Here is a 21,506-nt window from a genome sequence, read left to right on the forward strand (position 1 = left end):
GACAAAAACACAGAGAAAACATATCCTTAAGTATGACACGATATAAAATACACAGTGGAAATGTGTAGCTTGGCAACCATTAAGAGTAAGTATAACAAGAAATTTCGTGTCCAAATTTAAAACGTAAAGCGAGAGAACAGTTCGCCATCAGACTTCTCTGCAACATGACATAACCTGTAATAGCAAATAGTAATGAGATTTTTTCTGTCTCTATCTTAAACGAAAGGCACTGCAAGTACTATTGTAAAGAGGCAATGTATATGACAATCAAAATACAAGATAAACACTGGAAGAAGAACACGCAGTCATTCCTTGTATTCCACTCACTTCTGGTTCTTGTTTTACTACAGGAAACGAAATTTGCACCAGATCTTCCTCAAATTTCACTTCAGAAGTGAGATTATGGTGCTGGTCCACATATTTCTCCTTTTATACTGGTCACATGCTGATCCAAAAATTTCCGTTCCTGACGTACAAAGTGACGTCTTAAATGTGCAATTTATTACAGGGTGTTAAAAGACTACTTTTAACATTACAAGGTGCTCTCTAGCTTGTGTACATGTGACAGCACATGCGTTACATTATGATGCAATTATTGCTGTAATAGGAACTAGGATTATTTCGAAACAATCTTCATTTCTCAACATAATCCTCCCTGATATTCACATACTTAGTATACCAGTGCTGCAATGCTGCTATACCCTCCTTATACAGATATTCCTCAATATCTTCAAAAAAATCCTTCTGCTGCTACAATAGCTTCATTGGACTAAAATTTCTTCCTGGCCAAGTTCGTTTTGAACTTGGGAAATAAAAAGAATCCTGAGTGTGCGAGATTTGGTGAGTAGGATGTGAGGCAACAATTCGAACCGTAGTTCATGTAGTTTAGCTACCATGATTGCAGACATGTGAGCCAGTGCATTGTCATGAAACAACAACATATTCTTGGCCATACACATTTTAAGTAATATTTACAATGCTAACTCTCACTGCCCAGTCATTTTCAACAAAATGGTGCTGGGACTACTATTCACTAATGATTGTGCAATTGAATCGCACTTTTTAGAAAGGAACTAAGTCAAAATTTGTCATTTTTATTTCTTCTGATGAAATGATTAATACTTCCAAGATGCAAAGATAAACAAAGGAAGGAACTTAAACAAACCTTTCCCTGTATCTCTAACATCGAGTTGATGTTTATATTACGGCACTGGTACACTGGTATTTATTCATGAAAGTAAGTTCTTTTGTTCTCCTGAAATATAGAACATTTTGACTTAGTTCCTTTCTAAAAAGTGCGATTCAATTGGTTCTCTCTCGATTATTGGTCTACAAAATGCTATTAACGAAATTTCAAATTATTGCATGAAATGGGACTTGCAAATAAACGGGGGGGGGGGGGGGGAAACGAAAATCCTAACTTGTGAAAATGGGAGTAAAATGAATAAGAGAGAGAAATGGTTTCTGAACAATGACCAAATTGATTGCGTTTCTAGTTTGACATATTTACGTGTAATATTAGATGGGAAGGGTAAATGGATGACTCAAAATGAAGTGGCATTTAATAAGGGTAATGGTGCACTTACAGCAAAAGATAAGTGCTTGAACAAATGGCAGAATATAGAGATAAAAAAAACTGTTTAATATTAATAGAGCTATTGTAGAATCGAAAATATTGTAAGTCCTTATAATATAGAAATCTGAGGTAATGATTTATTTAGCAAGCTTATTGATAGAATTAGAGCTAAATTTTTGTAAGAAATTTCTAGGAATCCCATGGAATGCCTCTAACGTAGCTGCTAGATTCGAAATGGGGGTAGATAGTATTATGGGAACGATACTAGTAAGGAAAATAAAATTCTTAGGTCATATTATGGAGAAGGAGGATAATGCCATTGAAAAGAAGTGTTTGCAGTTTGTTCGGGACACGAATTTGAAATCCAATTGGCTAGATTTTATTGGGTTATTTTACGACGCTGTATCAACATCAAGGTTATTTAGCGTCTGAATGAAATGAAGGTGATAATGCCAGTGAAATGAGTCCGGGGTCAGCACCGAAAGTTACCCAGCATTTGCTCGTATTGGGTTGAGGGAAAACCCCGGAAAAAACCTCAACCAGGTAACTTGCCCCAACCGGGATTCGAACCCTGGCCACATGGTTTCGCGGCCAGACGAGCTGACCATTACTCTACAGGTGTGGACAATTGGCTAGAAGATTTAAAGAACAAGGTGAGTAGATTAGATCTAAGACGGTTATGAGAGGAAATTGGATTAATGAATTTAAATGTAATTTGTAAAATCGTAAAAGAAAGGTTTAATAAAAATACGAGACAGGAATTATATCAAAATCTCAACAAATTAAGAACACTAAGTAACTATAAGGGCATTAAAACGTCATGGGAACAAGAAGAATATGTCAGAATAAATAATAGGAAAGTGAGGATGGGATAGCTTGGTGGAGACTAGGAATATGGAAATTGAAAAACAGGAGGGGTACCATAGAGAAGGATACCTGCCCTCTATGTGGCATGGGAGAAGATGCGTTCCATATATTACTAGAATTTCAAGTAACAGACAATAGATTTTTATTTTATTGGGTTATTTTACGACGCTGTATCAACATCTAGGTTATTTAGCGTCTGAATGAAATGAAGGTGATAATGCCGGTGAAATGAGTCCGGAGTCCAGCACCGAAAGTTACTCAGCATTAGATCGTATTGGGTTGAGGGAAAACCCCGGAAAAAACCTCAACCAGGTAACTTGTCCCGACCAGGATTCGAACCCGGACCACCTGGTTTCGCAGCCAGACGCGCTGACCGTTACTCCACAGGTGTGGACCAGACAATAGAAGGAAAAAAGTGGATAAATAATAAATTCTTGAATATGAATAGATATGTAGCATATAAGAAAATATGCAGTATAACTAATGTAAGAGAGTTAAATAAATTAGGCAAATTTTGAATGATAGTGAAGATGAAACGGGAAGAGAAAGTTAAAAGTAATGGTGTATTAAATTGATCTTGTAGTATGTGTGTGTGTTTTTTTTTGTTTTGTTTTTTTTTTTTTTTTTTTTTTTTTTTTGAGACTTGGCATAGGTGATTAAAATTGTAAAGTGAGGCAGATCTGTGGTAATATAGAATTGCAACAGGTATGTCTTACAGATATATGATAGATGAATAAATATATCATATCATCATATCATATTCTTGGCCATATCTGGCCTGATCTTGTGAATTTCCCCTTTCAGTTGCTGCAGGAGATTTGGATAATATTCTACAGTTATTGTTCCCTCCATTGCTAGATAGTCAATCACGTTTATCCCCTTAGAATCTCAGAACACGGTTGCTATGATTTTCCTACCCAATTGAACAGTTTTTAGCTTTCTTTGGAGGCAGAGAATCACTGTCCTTCCTTTGTTTCGACTGCTGTCTTGACTCTGATATGTAGTAGTGGATCCAGTTTTCATCCACAGCCTAAGAAATTTCTGGCGTATTTTTCTTGATTCGAGCCAAACAATACTCGAAATTTGACATCACATGTGCTGCTGTTCCAGTGTTAACAAACGCGGAACCTACCTTGTGAAGGCAGACCTTGGACATACTCAAGACACTCATTCAGTTGAGATATGCATAATCTCACTCATTTCCCGCACTCGCAGTTAATGGTCATTCAACACTATATCATGGCTTTTCTATATGAGTTCTTCATTTATTGCTGTTACTGGATGTCCACTGCGGGGGGTCATCTTCAATTATGTTTAAATAGTGCCACCCATTTTTTCACACAGGAGTGGCTTCCACCACTGTAGCTTCCATGTCTCCTATAATCTATTGGACCCATTTCCTTTTTTTAAGAAATATTTACTGACAGCACGAAGCTTGATTTTTTGCATTATTGTCAAGGTAGTCGAACTATCTTCAAAATTAAACTACACAAAACGTAATAAACAGAAAACTATGATTTTTCGTGTCTCAAATAATGTAAAATGGCCGCTAACAATGGAGGTATTGTTGACACTTTTTCAATGCTATCTAAGTGTGAGGACACGAAATTTTCAAACACACAACATACAAACAATATCACAATATTCCATTGTAAAAAAGAACCCTTCTACTTTTATTTACAGTAGGATATCATCAACACCGCAATTATGATTAAAGGAATAAAGATAATGTAGATGATGCAATTGTAAATGCCTTCTTTAGTTTAAGTGTCTCATTACTAGAGCCCAGATTTGTATGCACAATCGAATAGTAAAATATGCTCGAAAAATGTACAAAATATGCACTATAACATGCAAAAACAAATAAAAATCAAATAAACTATTTATTTTGTGGGTAATCTCACCTTATTCGTGGCTGTTACAGTAGATAAGGAAAGTTATCCTGAGGTTTTCTTGTGTGAAGCTCCTACGTCTATCAGTGAAGAAGATTTTACACAATAAAAATATCCTTTTCACATTGCATGATGTCACAGGTGCATGTAAAAAACACCACAACTCTTCTTCAGTGAATTTCTCTTCTGTTACAGTATTTCACCATCACCAGGCAGCATTTTACTAATTTCACAGATTATTTTATAACCAGGATGTTTATTTAATACCTCACTAAGCTTACTGAATGCAATTTTAGCAATACCGTGATATTCTGAAGACAATAAATTTTAAATCTGATGTATAAGAGGAAGTGAATACTCCAAAGAATTATTTCGTACCTCCAAATGTGTTATAATTTCAAGTAATTTAGAGAAGCGCTCATGAATATGCTGGATCTTTTTCTCTATGTCATCTTCTGAAAAATATTCCTGAGTTTTCGCAATGCTAGCTGCATCTTCTGCATTTAAGGAATCTCACATTGTTTTCACTTCACTCAAATGTTCCACATGGTACTAGTAATTAACTAAAGGGGGAAATTATAATTTAATACCACATTCACGAGTAGAGTATGCAATTTTACATTAAAAATTCAAAATAAGCATATTTCCACAGCACAGGCATTTATATGCATTACCAAACATCAATAAAATTGTCTGTGAAGTGCGACTTACAAAGTAGCCTATACCATTTCTGCATACTTTTAAATGTAAAAAAAAAAAGAACATGCATTTCGCATACCAATCTGGGCTCTATTCATTACAATACTCTCAATTATTAATTCTATGCACACTTGTGAAACATATAAAAAAGAATATTAATTGAAAAGAATAACTAAAAATGCTACATAGTTAATAAAATTATTGTTCAAATTCAATGTGTTATTAATAGTTCGTATCACATTTTGGCTACATGAAATTATTTATCGTACACTGTAGATTAATCTACGATCAAATAAATATACCAAGTATATATATATATATTTTAATCCAATGCCACCAGGTTGTCTTTTCGACATTTCTGGTCTTCTCTCCTGGCCATGGCTTAGTTGTAACCCACATCTGAGGTTGAGGCGCCTGGAAGGCGGAGTTACATTACCCCGATGATGTGATAGGATGATTATGATAATGTGGTGCCAGGAGAGGTCTTAAATCTAAACTTAACCTAAATTCCAGACCATGGACGAACACAGGAATAATCCCCTTTAACCGGGAATCGAACCCGGGACCTCATGAACTATACCCAGAAGCTCTCACCACTAGACCATGAGGCTGGTCGCGTTGTCAGTAATGTAATAACAACTATAGTGAGGTTCATGTAAGATTAGTTCCTAAAAGCTAATATGGCCGTCTTTTTAATATTGCTGTTACCAGACACCACCAAACCAGATAAAATCATGCTACATACAGAAATAATAATAATAATAATAATAATAATAATAATAATAATAATAATAATAATAATATATTTTTTACATTATTAAAAATAAATGCATTTTATCTGACAATATGAAATTCGTTGGTTTGGTCAAAAAATTTATGATTCATGAGACTTAATCTTATTTGACCATATGAAATGATTAGCATGAACTCCAAAAACCGAATATGACTTTAAAATGTATACTGTAATAAATAATCCGTGACGCTACAGACCACGAAGGGCAAAGACCGACCAGCTGGCTGCTGGCCTCACGGCCACATGGCGAAGCAGAGGTGGACGATCATCCAACCAGAATCTCCACGATGAGCCCCCCAGCCATTATACTGGTTTGCATAACCAGATTTCGCTACCTATCGTAGTTCCCCAAGTGCATCACGATGCTGGGTGGGCACAGGTCCCATACACTGGCCGAAATTTTATGAGAAAATTTCTTCCCCCATGAGGACTCGAACCAGCGCGCATTTAGTAACACGAGTCTTAGGCAGGATGCCTTAGACCACAATGCCACAGTGGGGGACATTCAGGAGACATGTATTGTACATATATTTTCGAAGATAAAATGACACGTAAAATTAAGTTACATAACTAGGCTATTATGCACTAAAAGTGAATAATAGTCAACACTATTGTTCCAAACCAACCATGAACTATAAACATTGAGAAGCTAATAAAAAAAAAAACTTTAAAAACATAGTTAATATATTTTTTTTATTGGGTTATTTTACGACGCTGTATCAACATCTAGGTTATTTAGCATCTGAATGATATGGTGATAATGCCGGTGAAATGAGTCCGGGGCCCAGCACCGAAAGTTACCCAGCATTTGCTCCTATTGGGTTGAGGGAAAACCCCGGAAAAAACCTCAACCAGGTAACTTGCCCCGACCAGGATTCGAACCCGGGCCACCTGGTTTCACAGCCAGACGCGCTGACCGTTACTCCACAGGTGTGGACTAGTTAATATATTTACAGTGGTTTATATATATATATATATATATATATATATATATATATATATATTTTCTATTTACTTAATTGTATTTTCATCATGGCTTGTGTTGTTTATGAATTATACGTTTGTATTTATTTATTCGCTATTAATTTTTGCACAATTTTCGGCATCCAGAATTGTTGACAAGTGTATATACGTCCTTCTTTCCACAGTATGGCATGTGAACGAATTGAGAGTAAAAAATTTCACAAATAAAAATTTAACAACATATCCCTATAACCCCAAAATTCTCTATATATAAATAAAATTAAGACTACCAGTGTATCAAGTTAAGTAATGAGAGCGAATTCATTTCAAAATAAAATAATCAAATTGTATTACATTTAAAATCTGGGACTCATTAGCATGCACAAGGTGTGAGCTAAACTCACCTCAGTTTCACACTTTACCACGGGAATAGTAATCAGCACTGAAGATTCTTCATTTTTGTTCACCGACATGACATCACAGTTGTCCTTGCAATCCATCTTTATCTCAGTCAAAGGCTACTGCATAAAATTCCCTAAAAGGATATGACACACACATCTCATAAATTAGTTTGACAGTGTGGTGGTGCAACTGTAGTGCTACGCAGTACTATGGAATCAGAAATTAATTCAAGTTTAAGCAGAAGTGAAAAATTTACAAATGATCATAAATTAGAATTTAACCCTTCGAAGTCTGAAGTAAGATTCCATACGACAAACAAAAGACTACATGGATGTAGAACATAAATATACCTAAATAATTAAAAATTAAAATTCAACAAACATTCCAAATATTTAGGATTCATACTCGAACCGAAATTAATATAGGCTATCACACTCAAATCAAGCATACTGCTAACAAAGTTAGGCAAAGACTAAACATAATTAAAAATAAATCAGGAACATCATGGGAGAAAACGCAAGAATATATAAATGCACACTTCTCTAATTATACCTTGACCAAAACTACTTCCGACTTGACAGCTTATAGAGAAGGGGGAGCAGTGTTGTCATGTTGCCCATCTTTCGTGTAAGCGAGCGCACTGCCGATAGAGTGCAGTAATGAACGACAGACATGAACACATACATTTCTAACCAATTTGTTGAACACTAGGCATTAAAATTTGTGTACGTTATTATTTTTATTAGCCAATAATAATAATAATAATAATTAGTAGTAGTAGTACCGGTATTCGTCAATGTAAATACCGTTAGAAAAGCGTCGAAAGGACTGTAAACTGTAAAAACAGTTTTAATTTAATACGAAGCCTCTACTTTTATGAGTGTCGGTATTCTTCAATGTAATATTTTTAGAAAGGCGTTGAAAAAATTGTAAACTGTAAAAATATTTATAATTAAAAATCTGCACGGCCTTTTTCTTTTCAAATATTGGTAACAGTGCTCTTATTAATTTTAACACAAGCAACAGTTCTCATTACGACTTGCGCCAAAGGTAAAGGAGGCCCGCCATTATCTTTTCTCCTGTCAAAATACTCTCTTACATAACACACCATTTCTCGCGCTTGACTCTTTAACGGGGCACCTTGTACAATATTCTTTATTCTCCACCTGCCTTTCCTTCCTTCCGACATTGCACAAGTCAACTATTTAAAAACTCTAGCAGAAACTAGAAAACACACACTCCACCAATGACAACGAAGATAATAGTGTAATATAATTTAAACATAATAATTATCGATACACTAAAACAGTAATACAACTAAATAATATTTTTAATTCACACAAAGCACGCATTAACGAGCCAACTCAGTCATTCCGGCCACTGTATTCACCACTAGGCCCTGGTATTCACGTGCAACTTGTAAACATAGACAAGGCAACACCGTCTCGTTACCATGGTTACGCGTCTCTTGTGACTGGTTGATTTGAATGGTTGCCATGGTAACATGCTAAAGGCACCATTTGTCAGGTCGGAAGTTGTTTTGGACAGACCATAGTCACAATACTGAATAGGTATGGATATCAAATTTATACCACAACAGCAGAAAGTAACTTAGAAAACCTTGACACAAACACTCTAGAGCAGCAAGAATCATCACAGAACTACGAAATTCTTGTCTGAACTCATGTTCTTATATGAAGGTAAATTAAAACCATTTAACTTACGGAGGGAAATCAACAACACACAATACGCTTATCAATATTAAGTAACTATCAAATCAGTACATAGTACATAAAATCCCAATTTGCCACTGCCCCTATATGGAAGCGCGTCCGTTAGAACCAATTGCCACATGTAATACTATAAAACAATCAGAAATCCCAAATAGTGGACAAATATTCAGCTGAAAGTTAAGTCAAAAATTTTACAACATTTCAACAAAAGTGTAGATTTATGAACATATGACGGTCATTGTCTCAAAATTGGTGTGAAAGGTGTGAATTTACGTATCACAAGTTCATAAAAGTGTAATCTTTATATTGAGTATGATTACAGTTATGTTATTTCTGGGATTACTTCATAATTTACATTTAAACTTGACATTTAGTCTTTTTTTTTTCAAGTGATCGGTTTTTTTTTGCCGGTCAGTGTATTTGTGAAGGGTGGGGAAAACTGTCCCAAGATTCAAAAATGGTCTACATCCAGGCAAGGATTGGATTTCCAGTTTCATAAAGTGACACAACAAAAGTAGTATTTCACAAAGAATTGCTTCCAATATAACTAAATCAAGAAGCTCTGTTTCAAAACAAACACTGCGTCATATTTTGGCAATATGGAGGAAACACTGTCAGGTGTCCCGCCAAGCAATGTGTTCAATTATGACGAAACAAATGTCAGTGATGATCCTGGTAAAAAGAAGTTATTGTTTAGGCGGGGAACTAAATACCCAAAAAAAATTACCAACCACAGTAAAGCACGCACCACCATTATGGTTTGTGGATCTGTGGATGGGACATTACTTCCTCCTTATATAATATACCGTAGTGAACACATATGGGACACCTGGGCAAAAGATGGGCCCAAGGGTTCACCCTGTTATGCCAAGCCCTGCTGTTCACAGGGCACTCTTTTCAATAGAACAAAAAGTGGATGGATTGATGTTTCTACCTTTGCTGACTGGATTAAGTATTTGTTCTTGCCTCATGCAAAGAGACTAGTTGGCAAAAAATAATTAATAGGGGACAATTTGGCATCATACTTTTCTGACAGAGTTACACAGCTTTGCAAAGAAAATGATATAGCCTTTTTTTGTCTCTCAAGCAATGCTACACCATATTTGCCAGCCACTCGACATTTCGTTTTTCAAACCCATGAGAGTTTCTTGGAGAAATGTTTTGATTTCAAATTTAAAAACTCCAGAACTTTAGGTGTTCACTCCTGAACCAATGCCTCCTATCCATGGACCAAACATTGTCGAGAACTACAAACGCAGAGATGGAAGGTCTCAGCAGTGAAGAGAAACCTGACTAATGAATTTGAAGCTACTGGCACTGTCCCTTTTAATTCAGCATAAATTTTATGCAAAGTTCCTGATGCCAATTAGAATAAATAATGTACTGACTGACTCACTAAAAAGGAAAAAGATTTGACAATTCCCAAACTCAACAGCAAAAGAAAAGAACTGCTATAGAATCAGGGAGAAATGAAACTTCTAATTATTTTGACAGTGATGTGCAGCTGGACAACACTGTCTTCAGGTGATGAGCTTTCCAATCAATGTGGATGAACCTGATGAAGTTTCTTTGTTAACACCAACAGTGACTGACTTACGGGCAGGAGTTTGTGTACTGGTGAATGGGGTAACATTGATAACTTATAACATTAAAAATTAATTTTGAAAAACTTGTTAGTTAAAGTGACTTAGATGTTCCATAATGAATGTTTAGCATTGTCGAGAAAAGTGAGCCAGATTTCCTGTATAACTAACATAACAAAGTAATTAATTAATTTCATTTATGCCTATTCTATAACATGAATACTGGACGATATACGATATGAAACAGACACTATAAAGCAGACCATTCCACCGTGATGCCGTGGAGCTGCCCTGGGTTCATAGGAACCGTTCTGTGCTCCGGAGAGAGACAGCGAGTAAATGGCAAAGAGACGAAATACCGATCGCTGAGAGGGTTGCATGCGTGCAAGGGGTGGAGTGAGCCAGTGGGGTATATGGATGGCACAGTTTATAACACGTCGAAAGAATAAAAAAATTACAACTATTGGCCATTACAAAAACAAAATAAAATTGTCCTTTTTTTCTGTAATTAGGAAGACAAATGAAATTTCTTTGATTTGACCCACTTAGCTATATCAGGGAAAATTGTTGAACAGAATGAATGCATAACACTGATTCCAATGCAACATCGGACAATCATAACCTATTTCTACTCTTATTCAGGTTCATGATTGAGAATATGTGTTCGCAAAGGTAGATAGAGCCAAACATAACAACTAACTTGTATATCAATAAGTGGATAAGTGAAAACTCTTTTTGTTCCAAGATCTTATAAAATGCAACGAGGCCATATGGAATATTGTTATATCTTTCAAAATTGTGTGACACTGAAGTCATATCAATTCTCTTTGGAATTTGACTCGAGCCTGCTCAACATTTACAGAAAAGGGCATCATAAAAATGTTCGGACACGCTTCCGTACAGGGACAGCGCCAAATTGGGATTATGGTACTTTGTACTGATTTAATAGTTGCTATTGCTATATTATGTAGTTTCTTTTTTTTAGCGCCATTTTGGCGCTGCCCCTGTACTGAAGCGCGCCCAAATGTTCACAAAGTTCCTGCACACGGCGACAGACTTTTTTTTGAGAGAGACTAATTGATTCAAATAACGTCACCAGGGAAGGAAGTGAAATCATGAACTCCTTTACAAACATTCCTCCCATAAAAGGCCGGCTATTTCTGATGATATTTAGAGCAACAATATAGCTTGCATGGACAGCTCTTTCAGAACTTCGCTAAATGTGCTGTGAAAGAAAGAGAAAAATGAATTTTTAATGACATTGTAACTATACAAAAAATACGTACATAGTTAAACAGACAGAAAATCCTTTAACAGTTTAACAAACGTTTTGTTCCCATATATTGTCGACAACTATTCAAAATAAACTTACTATAACCTAACCATTAATTTAATTAACTGCCCTTACAGTACTTAATTAGTTGAAATGGTATTTACTTCGTCGTAAGAAGACTGTATTTCGACCTTTAGTTTCGTTATTAATGCCTTCCTCTCTTCGCCGATAATATAAGCGTGGGTATCAGAATGTTTAATTTCAAAGTTACACTTCATGTTGTACGTTTCTGCCCGTATATTCATGTGGCATATTAAACACTGAACACTGTTGTCGTCAGATTAGACAAAATACAAGCCTTCCAAGAGGGGTTAAATCCTGAAACGACTGTCGACGACTTCTCTTCATTCTTATTCAAAACAGTTAAGCATACACGATAGTACACCATATAGATGAATGAATGAAATGTATAATCCAGAAATTCCTGCAGAATATCATCGAACAGACGAGAAGAGTTGATGATCGCATGCATTCGTACACCACAGCCTCAGCGACAGAGAGTGGAGGTCCGCCCTGAGCAGACACAGGTCAGTGTCAGGGCGTCCTAGCCCTCAAACGCTGTGTTGGAATGGTCTGCTATAAAGGACTGAGTAAGATTTGAAACAACCGCTACTTTTAAGCAGTCATTTACACTGTTAGCGAATACGATTTGATAAATCAGATTTCACAGCGTGAAAGACCGCATCCGAAACTATACGAAAATGTATCAAACTCAATTTTGTCCGCTAGTGGACATAATACGATTTCGAACGATGCTCCTCGTATACCGTAGGGAAATATTTCTAGAAAAGGAAATTGTTCGCAAATGTAGTAAATTACGTGTGAAATGATAGGTGCGTGGTAATGGAAGTACAAACGTTGTGATTTCTAGTGAAGGAAAAGAACGTAGCGACATAAAATACGATGTAATGTGAAGAACACAAAAAAAAAAAATAGGTATCCCTGTCACATGGCATGAAGGCACTTAGAAGGCATGAAAGTAGAGCCCCATGCTTCCAATGACCTCGGCACTAGAGGTGGTGTGGTCGGCACCACGCGCTGACCGCCTTTTACCCCCGGGAAAGACCCGGTACTCAATTTTATATCCAGCTGCTTTACCAACTGAGCTACCCGGCCAGTTACTTTAATTCAATAACCGCTGGAATGTAGTGAAGCACAACAAATAATTATGAAATAGACATAAAATGTATGTATTGTAACTTTGTTTCGACGTTGGCCATTACGCTAGCTAGTACTGACATCATCAGTAAACAAAAGTCACCAGGCTTTGAAGATCCTGCAGAGATTCGTATATGCAAGGCATTAAAACCATGAACTAACCTACCTGTCACAGATTCGTATGTGCAGGACATACTGTGAGTGTACACTAGCGTGAAACTTTCGTAATGTTACTAGAGATGGCCGATATTTCACTAACCGATATTTTGTTACAGGTATTTTTTTGTCACAGATAAACCTGTGACTGATGATGCGAAATATCTGTGACAAAATATCGCTATCGAAATCTGCTCCGTATTCAGTACTCTGTGACTGTTGCAACGTCTGCGACTGATATTTTCTCCTCTACGTCGTGGGTTTGCGCATGTGCAATCGGGCGGTGGTAATTGATTATTTTTTCGTGATATTTTGTTCAATATTATTTTTTTCAAAGTGATGATGTGTTGCAAAGTTATTAGCGGCATTATAATAATACAATCATGAATCTAACATTTTGTTTTCATATTAAGTCTATATGTTTTATAAATATTTTATATATTCCCCCGAGATCTTAACATTTTCATATTACTGTGAATATATATTAATGTATAAGTATTTTCCACTCAATTTTTACGCAGTAACAATATTTTATTTAGTTATACTATTAATTACAAACAGAATAGTTACAGGTGCCTACATTATTTTAATAACTTTACATGTACTTCTCTCATTTATGTATGATCCAGTTTTAATGTATAGCTCAAACACGAACAGTGCAGGGTAGTATTCATTAAAATAATTAAACTTAAAATAAAATTATTTGTAATAAGTTCATTACCGGTATGTTGTTTATGGTTATTAACTCTTAGGAAATCGCACAGTGCTTTCTAACATTGGTACTCGTGTGGGGCGTTATTTTACCCAATTAATAGGCCTAATCAATGTTCTAAACTTGACATTTAGTGATATTTATCTAGATATTGTTAAAATCATCAACTTGCAAGTAATTTTCAACTTTTAAATATAATAATATGGGGTATTAGCAAAAATTGTCGATTTTATAAATTCCAAAAAGATCCGACATCTAGCAGACACTGCTCCAACAAATCGTTCTCATTGCCCTTGCACACTTTTAAAATAGACCTACACTTGCACATAAATGGGATAATTAATTACATTTGAAAATAAGGGGTATCAAACGTAAATCATGTTAGTTCATTCCGTATCACTGAACGTTATGCTCTTCCGAACTTTCGAAGCATTTCTCACAAGCCGACAACAGCACCTATAGAATTAAAACCGAACGAGATAAAACTTATTTGGCTAAACTAACCTTGAGGTAGTTTCCTTCGTATTCCCCTTATACACCTTGCATATCCGAATCTGTGACAGATTAGGTTTGGTTAGTTTAGGCTTTGTTATGCCTTAGATATACGATCAACTGCATCTCCACAAACAATCAAATTCGACGATTTTCACTTCCGAAATCACCGAAACTACCTCAGCGCTAGTTTAACCTGAGCAACTGTCTCTCCACAAAAAAATGTCTTATAAATGCAATGATTTTCACATCCGAAATTGCCGAAACTACTTCAGCGCTAGTTTCACCATCTTATTATAAATGATGTAGTGATTACACGATTTAAATAATAATAATAATAATAATAATAATAATAATAATAATAATAATAATAATAATAATACCATTGGTTACCAATACTTTATCTTGTGTAAAATCCTGTCTGAACAACTGTCTTGTTCTGTAATTATTTTCTATTGTTTTTCCGAATACTTATGTTTCGTTAATTTTTATTCTGACTCAATATTATAATGTTAATGCACGGCTTAAAATAATTTATCGATTATATTATATACAATAAAAAGGATCAATTTTTAAAACGATTAGGATAATCACATAACCTCAATTTCTCCGTACCCAACTACATTAAAAATTATCAACTGATTTCGTATCTACAATCAACTACGATATAACCTCTTGGTATATGAGGTTAACTTTTTACATGTTACTGTTCAGTTAGATTAGTATTTATTTGTTAATGGTACATGTACATAATTTATTTGTTGGATTTTCCCATATAAACCACTGAAATGTGGCGTGTATAGAGAAATCGTATTCACATTGCACTGCTCTTCAATATTTCCTGTTAATTTTTATCGGTGTGACAAAATACCGGTATAATTCATGCATATTGTGCTTACTTAGCAATATAAAATATCGGTGTGACAAAATCACATATAAAAGTCACAGATATTTAATTGTCACAGTCACAGTTGTCACAGATACTTGAAAATATCGTTTAAGCTCAACTCTAAATGTTACCAAAGTTATGTTGGTTTGAGAGGTAAGACATTTGAAGATGCATAAGCGAATTGGAAAGGGAACGACTTCAGCGCTAATTTAAACTAGAATTGTATATAATTCTTTAGATCTAGAAATCGTTAATATACCACAACAATGTATTCAAAAATCTAGGCCTATATAGATGGAAGCAGCCTGAAGAATGAGAAAACAGGCAGTGGTGGCACTCATTATATAATATGAAAACAAAGTAGTAGGTATCAAAATTAGAAATCAATATCATGCGTTAAATTTTACAACATAACTCGCTGCTATAGAAGCAGCCAAGACAGTATTGGAGACGGTCTTGAAACAGTCCATTCAAAAACTATCGAAGTGCTTTACATCCAAGGAAATATGAATCCTGACTGGGAGAAAGACTTCTATTCAACATCTCCAGAACTACCACAAACTACTGTATAAGATCACTTATCTGTAAATATAGTTAAACACTTACAAAATTATCTAGAACAGAAGTACATATACAATGGATCCCATCATACTAGGAAATGAACAGGTAGATAGTATAGTATGACCATAGAAGGCTGTGAACGAGTCTAGTACGCACAGAGAGGATATAAAAGAAGTATGCTAGTTGTCTGTGAAACAACCCAAAACCCACAGCAGAGAAGTCCCCCAACGGACCACCTCCCAGCTCTGAGGCGTCGTCTCACGATTCCTCAGAAGGGAAGCGGTCCAAAAGGCGCAATCCTATTCCCACAAATGTATCCGGTTCGACTCCGGCAAGCCCCACTTCTCCCACTCCCTCTAATACCGCACAAGGACCCAAGACAAGGACTGTACTGAAAATACTGAATCACACAAAAAACGGCAACAACCCACTATACATAGAGCGACTAATGAAACAGTACCGACTCGACATCCAAACCCCACGACAGTTCTGGGCACACACTACCAAGACAACAACACTCACATTCCCCACGATTGACGACGCGGAGAAGTTCGCTAGGGCAATTCCCCTGTACAACTTCGGCCCGTCCGCAGAAATCAACATTACGTCGCCCAGTGAAACAAGACAGAAACAGACCAGAAATAAAGAGATCAGTGTCGTCATGAAAAATGTCGACACGCTGATCTCTGAGGACGAACTAATGCAGATCCTGGCTGTAACACATCCAGGCATCACACGCATTAAGAGAATTATCTCCGCACAGACTGACAAACCCACCAACTTAGTTAGAATTTTCACAAAAGACATCACCACAGCAGACAAGTTACTAGGAGGAATTAAACTCGCAGGACGATACTATAGAGTAGAGCCATCACACGAGACAATCTTCCACCGACCGTGCCTTAACTGTGCACAATACGGCCACACTAAGACAAACTGTGACAAGCCCAAGACTTGCTTCAAGTGCGGCAAGAATCCAGACCTCTGCAACCACAACCGCCTATCCCAGATTAGGTATTGCGCCACGTGCAACAGCGACACCCATTATACGGGCCAAGCTCGCTGTCCAAAATATCCAAGGACCAATCTCATAACCTCCACCGATCCCACGCATGTCCCCATTGACACCCACAAACCAATACCGCCACCTATACCCAAACCATCACAGTCCGTCTTCAAACCAACACTACCCAAACCCGAATTGTCTTATGCGGATGCAGCTAAGACAACGACAACCAAGACAAACACTACAGACGATCCACAGACAGACAAAGCAACTACGGAACAGCTGGTCGAGGGGGTTCTACGTTCTGCTATGCAGAAAATAGAATCCTACATTGACCGGCAACTAAACAGACTACAGGACGAAATAGTGACATTCACTATTTCCTTACTCACCACAGACACAAACCCCACGAAACGACACACGACACTTGCCACAGCCAACCAGGCAGCCAGACGGCTTCTACGGAAACGAGTAGCCCACCACTTTGTTGGTAACAGGTTACGAGTCTCCCTAGCGCCACTACAAAAACGTGACTAGGACAGAACTGACCAGAGCACTGGACTCTCCACCTCTCATTAACATCTGCGGGGCATGGTGCTAACTTCACTTCATTCATTCACTCACAAATCAACTGATAGCGTGCACATTTTTCATATAATCATTTACAGGGGAAAACACATTACTGTTAGTTGAGAGGGCAAACGGCTTTTAGCTGGGAACCTCGAACTAAAGTTAGCGAATTGCATGTCGAGGAACCAATGGAGGCATGGGATGCTTACCCTGCCTGCCATTTTAAACATCATTCATTCTTTCTTCGTCCCCTTTCATTCATTCATTCTCTGTGAAACAAGCAGCGTATTCCGAATCTCATCGGTGAGCAATCCGATGGCATCACGGTCTTCCGAATTCCACCGATGACGTCATTGATGCTCCACCGGTGTCGCACCGGTGCATCAGCTTGCAGAGGTGGTGGCAAAGTCCATCACTGAATCTGATTGGTTCTCGCAAAGGGCGGGAATAGCAGACGATTTGGTCCTTTCTTGCTTTCTGCTGGGTCTTCATCATCACCACCACGCGGCACGCACTACTCTTTAATTCCTTGAGCACCACGTGTGAAAGTATCGGGTAAATGGGTAATTTCCTAGAAGACGGGCAAAATCCAACATGGCTGACGAAAACTACCAAAACGTTCTGCCAACTATGAAGTTCAAATGTCACCAAACATTATAAAATCAAAGATGGAAAATCAAACATATATTCATATTTTTAAGGAAGAAAAAGCCCTTCGAAAAATGAAAATATGTTTAATTTTTCATCTTTGATTTTTATGGTGTTTGGTGGCATTTGAACTTCATAGTTGGTAGTACTTTTCTGGCAGTTTTCGTCCGAACTTTACCCCCACAAATCACTAAAACACAAAACAAAACAATAATTTATCACCTAATCAAACAAAATTCAATCCTCATTGACGTCTTCAAAGACAACCACTTCACTTGCATTATGACACAGGCTTCAAGGCAATCTAAACTTAAAGCATGCAGCAAACAAAGAACTAAACCACCACTTTGTCGTACAGTCAACTTCACATAACTAAACCATGTATTTACACAAAATGAAATTCTCTTTGAACTCTTATTACACCTTAACTTGTACGGAAAATTCAATGAACAATTCCTTGGAATCACAGGAACAGTTTTCTCGTCAACAATCGACACAATTTTTATTCACCAGCGAAAGAACTGAACCAAAATCGACATAAAATTTAATACTCTGTTCTATGTTCACACATCTTTCACAGATATCATAAAATGACAAACTTCCAATAGCTTTACCCATCAGACACAATATAACACCACTCACGTCAAACAACCAAGAACAACTTACTGACGTCATTATCCATTCAAAATTAACGAAAATTCTAGAACACATGATGACAGCTATAACCAATCAAATCGAAGGAAAATCATAAAATGACAAACTTCCAATAGCTTTAGCCAGCAAAACAGTATAACACCACTCACGTCAAACAACCAAGAACAATTGACAACGTCATTACCCATTCAAAATTAACGAAAATTCTAGAACAAATGACAACTATAACCAATCAAATTGAAACATCATCAATGCGACACCTCGTATAAAAACCTAGAACTAACATATAAAAGTCACTAAAAATCACTAACATTTAACTCTAAAGTAAAAAAGTTGGTAATACTTAGTACATCCAACCAGGTGCCCGTCTTCTATGAAATTACCGGTAAATGTTTTCAGAATTTACGTTAGAAGTAATAACGGATCGAGTAATGGACGAAGAGACTTATGCAAATATGATTAATGGTAAGCCTTGAGATTATGTTTTAATTATATTACGATATGTAAATGTTAATTTAGAATTCAACGTGGTTATTGGTGTACTGTAATTATTATATTATAGTTCTACGTTATTTGGTATACTGTTGATATCGGGGGTCGTTATTTCTACGAATATTACCTATGTGGGCACTCTTCAGTCTGGAAATGATTTTTTGGTGCCTATCTTCTTTCTAGATTTAATATTAATGCAGTTTCATGCACCCGAGCACGAGCATATGCTCATTTCGGGTATCTATACATATGTATTCATTTCAAATGTAAATTGTAAATAAATTTGAATTTGTAGACTCACTTATATCAAGACAATATGGATAGAAGGTATTTTGTATGTTTTGTTTTTTTAGTTTTGTATCTGCTGTAGATTTCCCAAGCCCCTACAGTCTCGGCTGCGCGAAACGAGGAAACCGGGGCAAATTGAACGCTGCGCTTGCCGCCATATTGTTGGAGAGCAGACAAATAATAGCAGTGCGTAAATCACGCAACATAACGCTGTGATAATCTAAAATTGACATATTATGGCCATTTTCGACGTTTAACGTAAAATTAGGACGAAATAAACATATTCAAAGTTTCATTGATATGTGTTAAAACATTAAAGAAAAGAAAATACGTATGCAGCAATTTATAGAAAACATACTGATACATCCATAAATAGGCCTACACAATACACATTATAGATTGTATAATTTTACGATAATCAGCAAATTGTTAGGTTTCAGAGAATCTAAAATTATATTAACATATTAACTCTTAGATCACAAGACATAAATATATGCACCTTGATTACACAAGTTCTTGTTATAATCAAATTCCTAAGTGAAATAAATATGCGATAATCAGTATAGACTTGTTAAGTTTTAGAGAATCAAAAATAAATTATATTATTGGTACTTTTAGACCACAGGACATAGGTAATCTGGCAAAATATAATATGCGAAGGTAGCCAAATTACATTGAATTCATTCTTCAATGAATAAAGGGAATGCTATCAATTATAAAAAGTATCGGTACCTAATACATTGCAAACAATAGGTAACGTGAAGACCTAAAAACTAAACAATCACTTTATGCAAGATAAAAAAAAACCACATACTTTTTATGTGTGGATTTTCTACGTATTGTATTTTTATTTTAAATAAATAAGATAGATATGTTATCATTGCTTGCGGAGTGATGGTACATAATTTTTATGCACATATGCAATATCAAAAAGATGCCATCCTTGCTTTTGTTAATAAAATATATCCGGCAAAATGTAAAAGAGTTATTTATAGGTGAACTCTGAATCATAAATTCACAAAGGAGGCTTAGCTATTATAGCTATTTATTTATTTATTATCTGTATATTTATTTATCCATATATGGATCTTGAATGAAAGTTTATTATCTTGCAGATAAATTCATTTACATAATAAAAACAAAAAGTTATCTTTCCACTAATGTTTTAACATCTGATGTGTAAGTCTAAATAATTCACTCAGTGGGATTTCCCTAGTCTGATATACCTGTACTAACAATTAAGTATTCTTTATTGTCGTAAACTACTGATTGATTTTTAATGATATTGATATTGTAACAACAGAGATAATATTATATCGTACCTTTTGCAAATAGCTTGGAAAATTAAACAGGGATGGTATTATCGCCGCGCTCTCATGGTTAACATTCGGCAGGTCTTTGAGCGGCCTCATGCGTTCGGCAGGTCTTTGAAATTTAATTGTATTATTGTTTTCAATTTCTTGTGTCGCCGCTCCAATCACTCGCCTCAATTTCAATAATGCAACCAATAAGCTGCTTCAATTATTATTAAATGACACTTACTTGTCTAATCCACGTAGACTAAACCCGAGGTTGCAATGTCTTGTGCTGAGGACGAACATTAAGGTATGTGATTAAAAATTATTATTAAAGAGTTATTATTAAGAGTTAAGAAAGCCAACGTACTCGTATATGAAATAATAATAATAATAATAATAATAATAATAATAATAATAATAATAATAATAGCCATTTAACAATATAACAAACTAGTGCTTTTTCTTATCGAGAAAGTAGACGTGACAACGTGACGCTTAGAGTGAAACCTACAGAGCAACAATCGGTCGGCAAAATTATTTTTTTAAACCACACCGCACGTTATTGTATGATGCCGACATGTTAAGCATGAGGCCGCGGCGATAATATATTATCTTTCAAAATTATATTGCCATTACTTTCACACTAAAAGGTAAAAGGTAAAGGTATCCCCGTAACATGCCAAGAAGGCACTTGGGGGGCATGGAGGTAGAGCTCCATGCTTTCCATGACCTCGGCACTAG

At 36.1% G+C, this 21,506-nt stretch overlaps 1 protein-coding gene across 4 annotated transcripts in view; it reads right to left on the reverse strand.

Moving 5' to 3' along the window:
* The window catches only part of LOC138693078 (zinc finger protein ZFP2-like), a 151,320-nt gene extending 135,307 nt beyond the window's left edge, over positions 1-16,013 (reverse strand). For all 4 annotated transcript variants that reach the window (XR_011330219.1, XM_069816663.1, XM_069816667.1 and 1 more), the window contains exons 1-2: positions 15,855-16,013; positions 7,195-7,325 (exon numbers count right to left, since the gene is read on the reverse strand). Coding sequence is in view for 3 of the 4 variants with exons in the window: in XM_069816663.1 (XP_069672764.1) it covers positions 7,195-7,290 (96 nt within the window). In the remaining variant the exon portion in view is untranslated. The remainder of the gene's footprint in view (positions 1-7,194; positions 7,326-15,854) is intronic.
* Between the last annotated feature and the right edge of the window lie 5,493 nt (positions 16,014-21,506).

This window comes from Periplaneta americana, chromosome 17 (assembly GCF_040183065.1).
Source record: "Periplaneta americana isolate PAMFEO1 chromosome 17, P.americana_PAMFEO1_priV1, whole genome shotgun sequence".
Taxonomy (NCBI): domain Eukaryota; kingdom Metazoa; phylum Arthropoda; class Insecta; order Blattodea; family Blattidae; genus Periplaneta; species Periplaneta americana.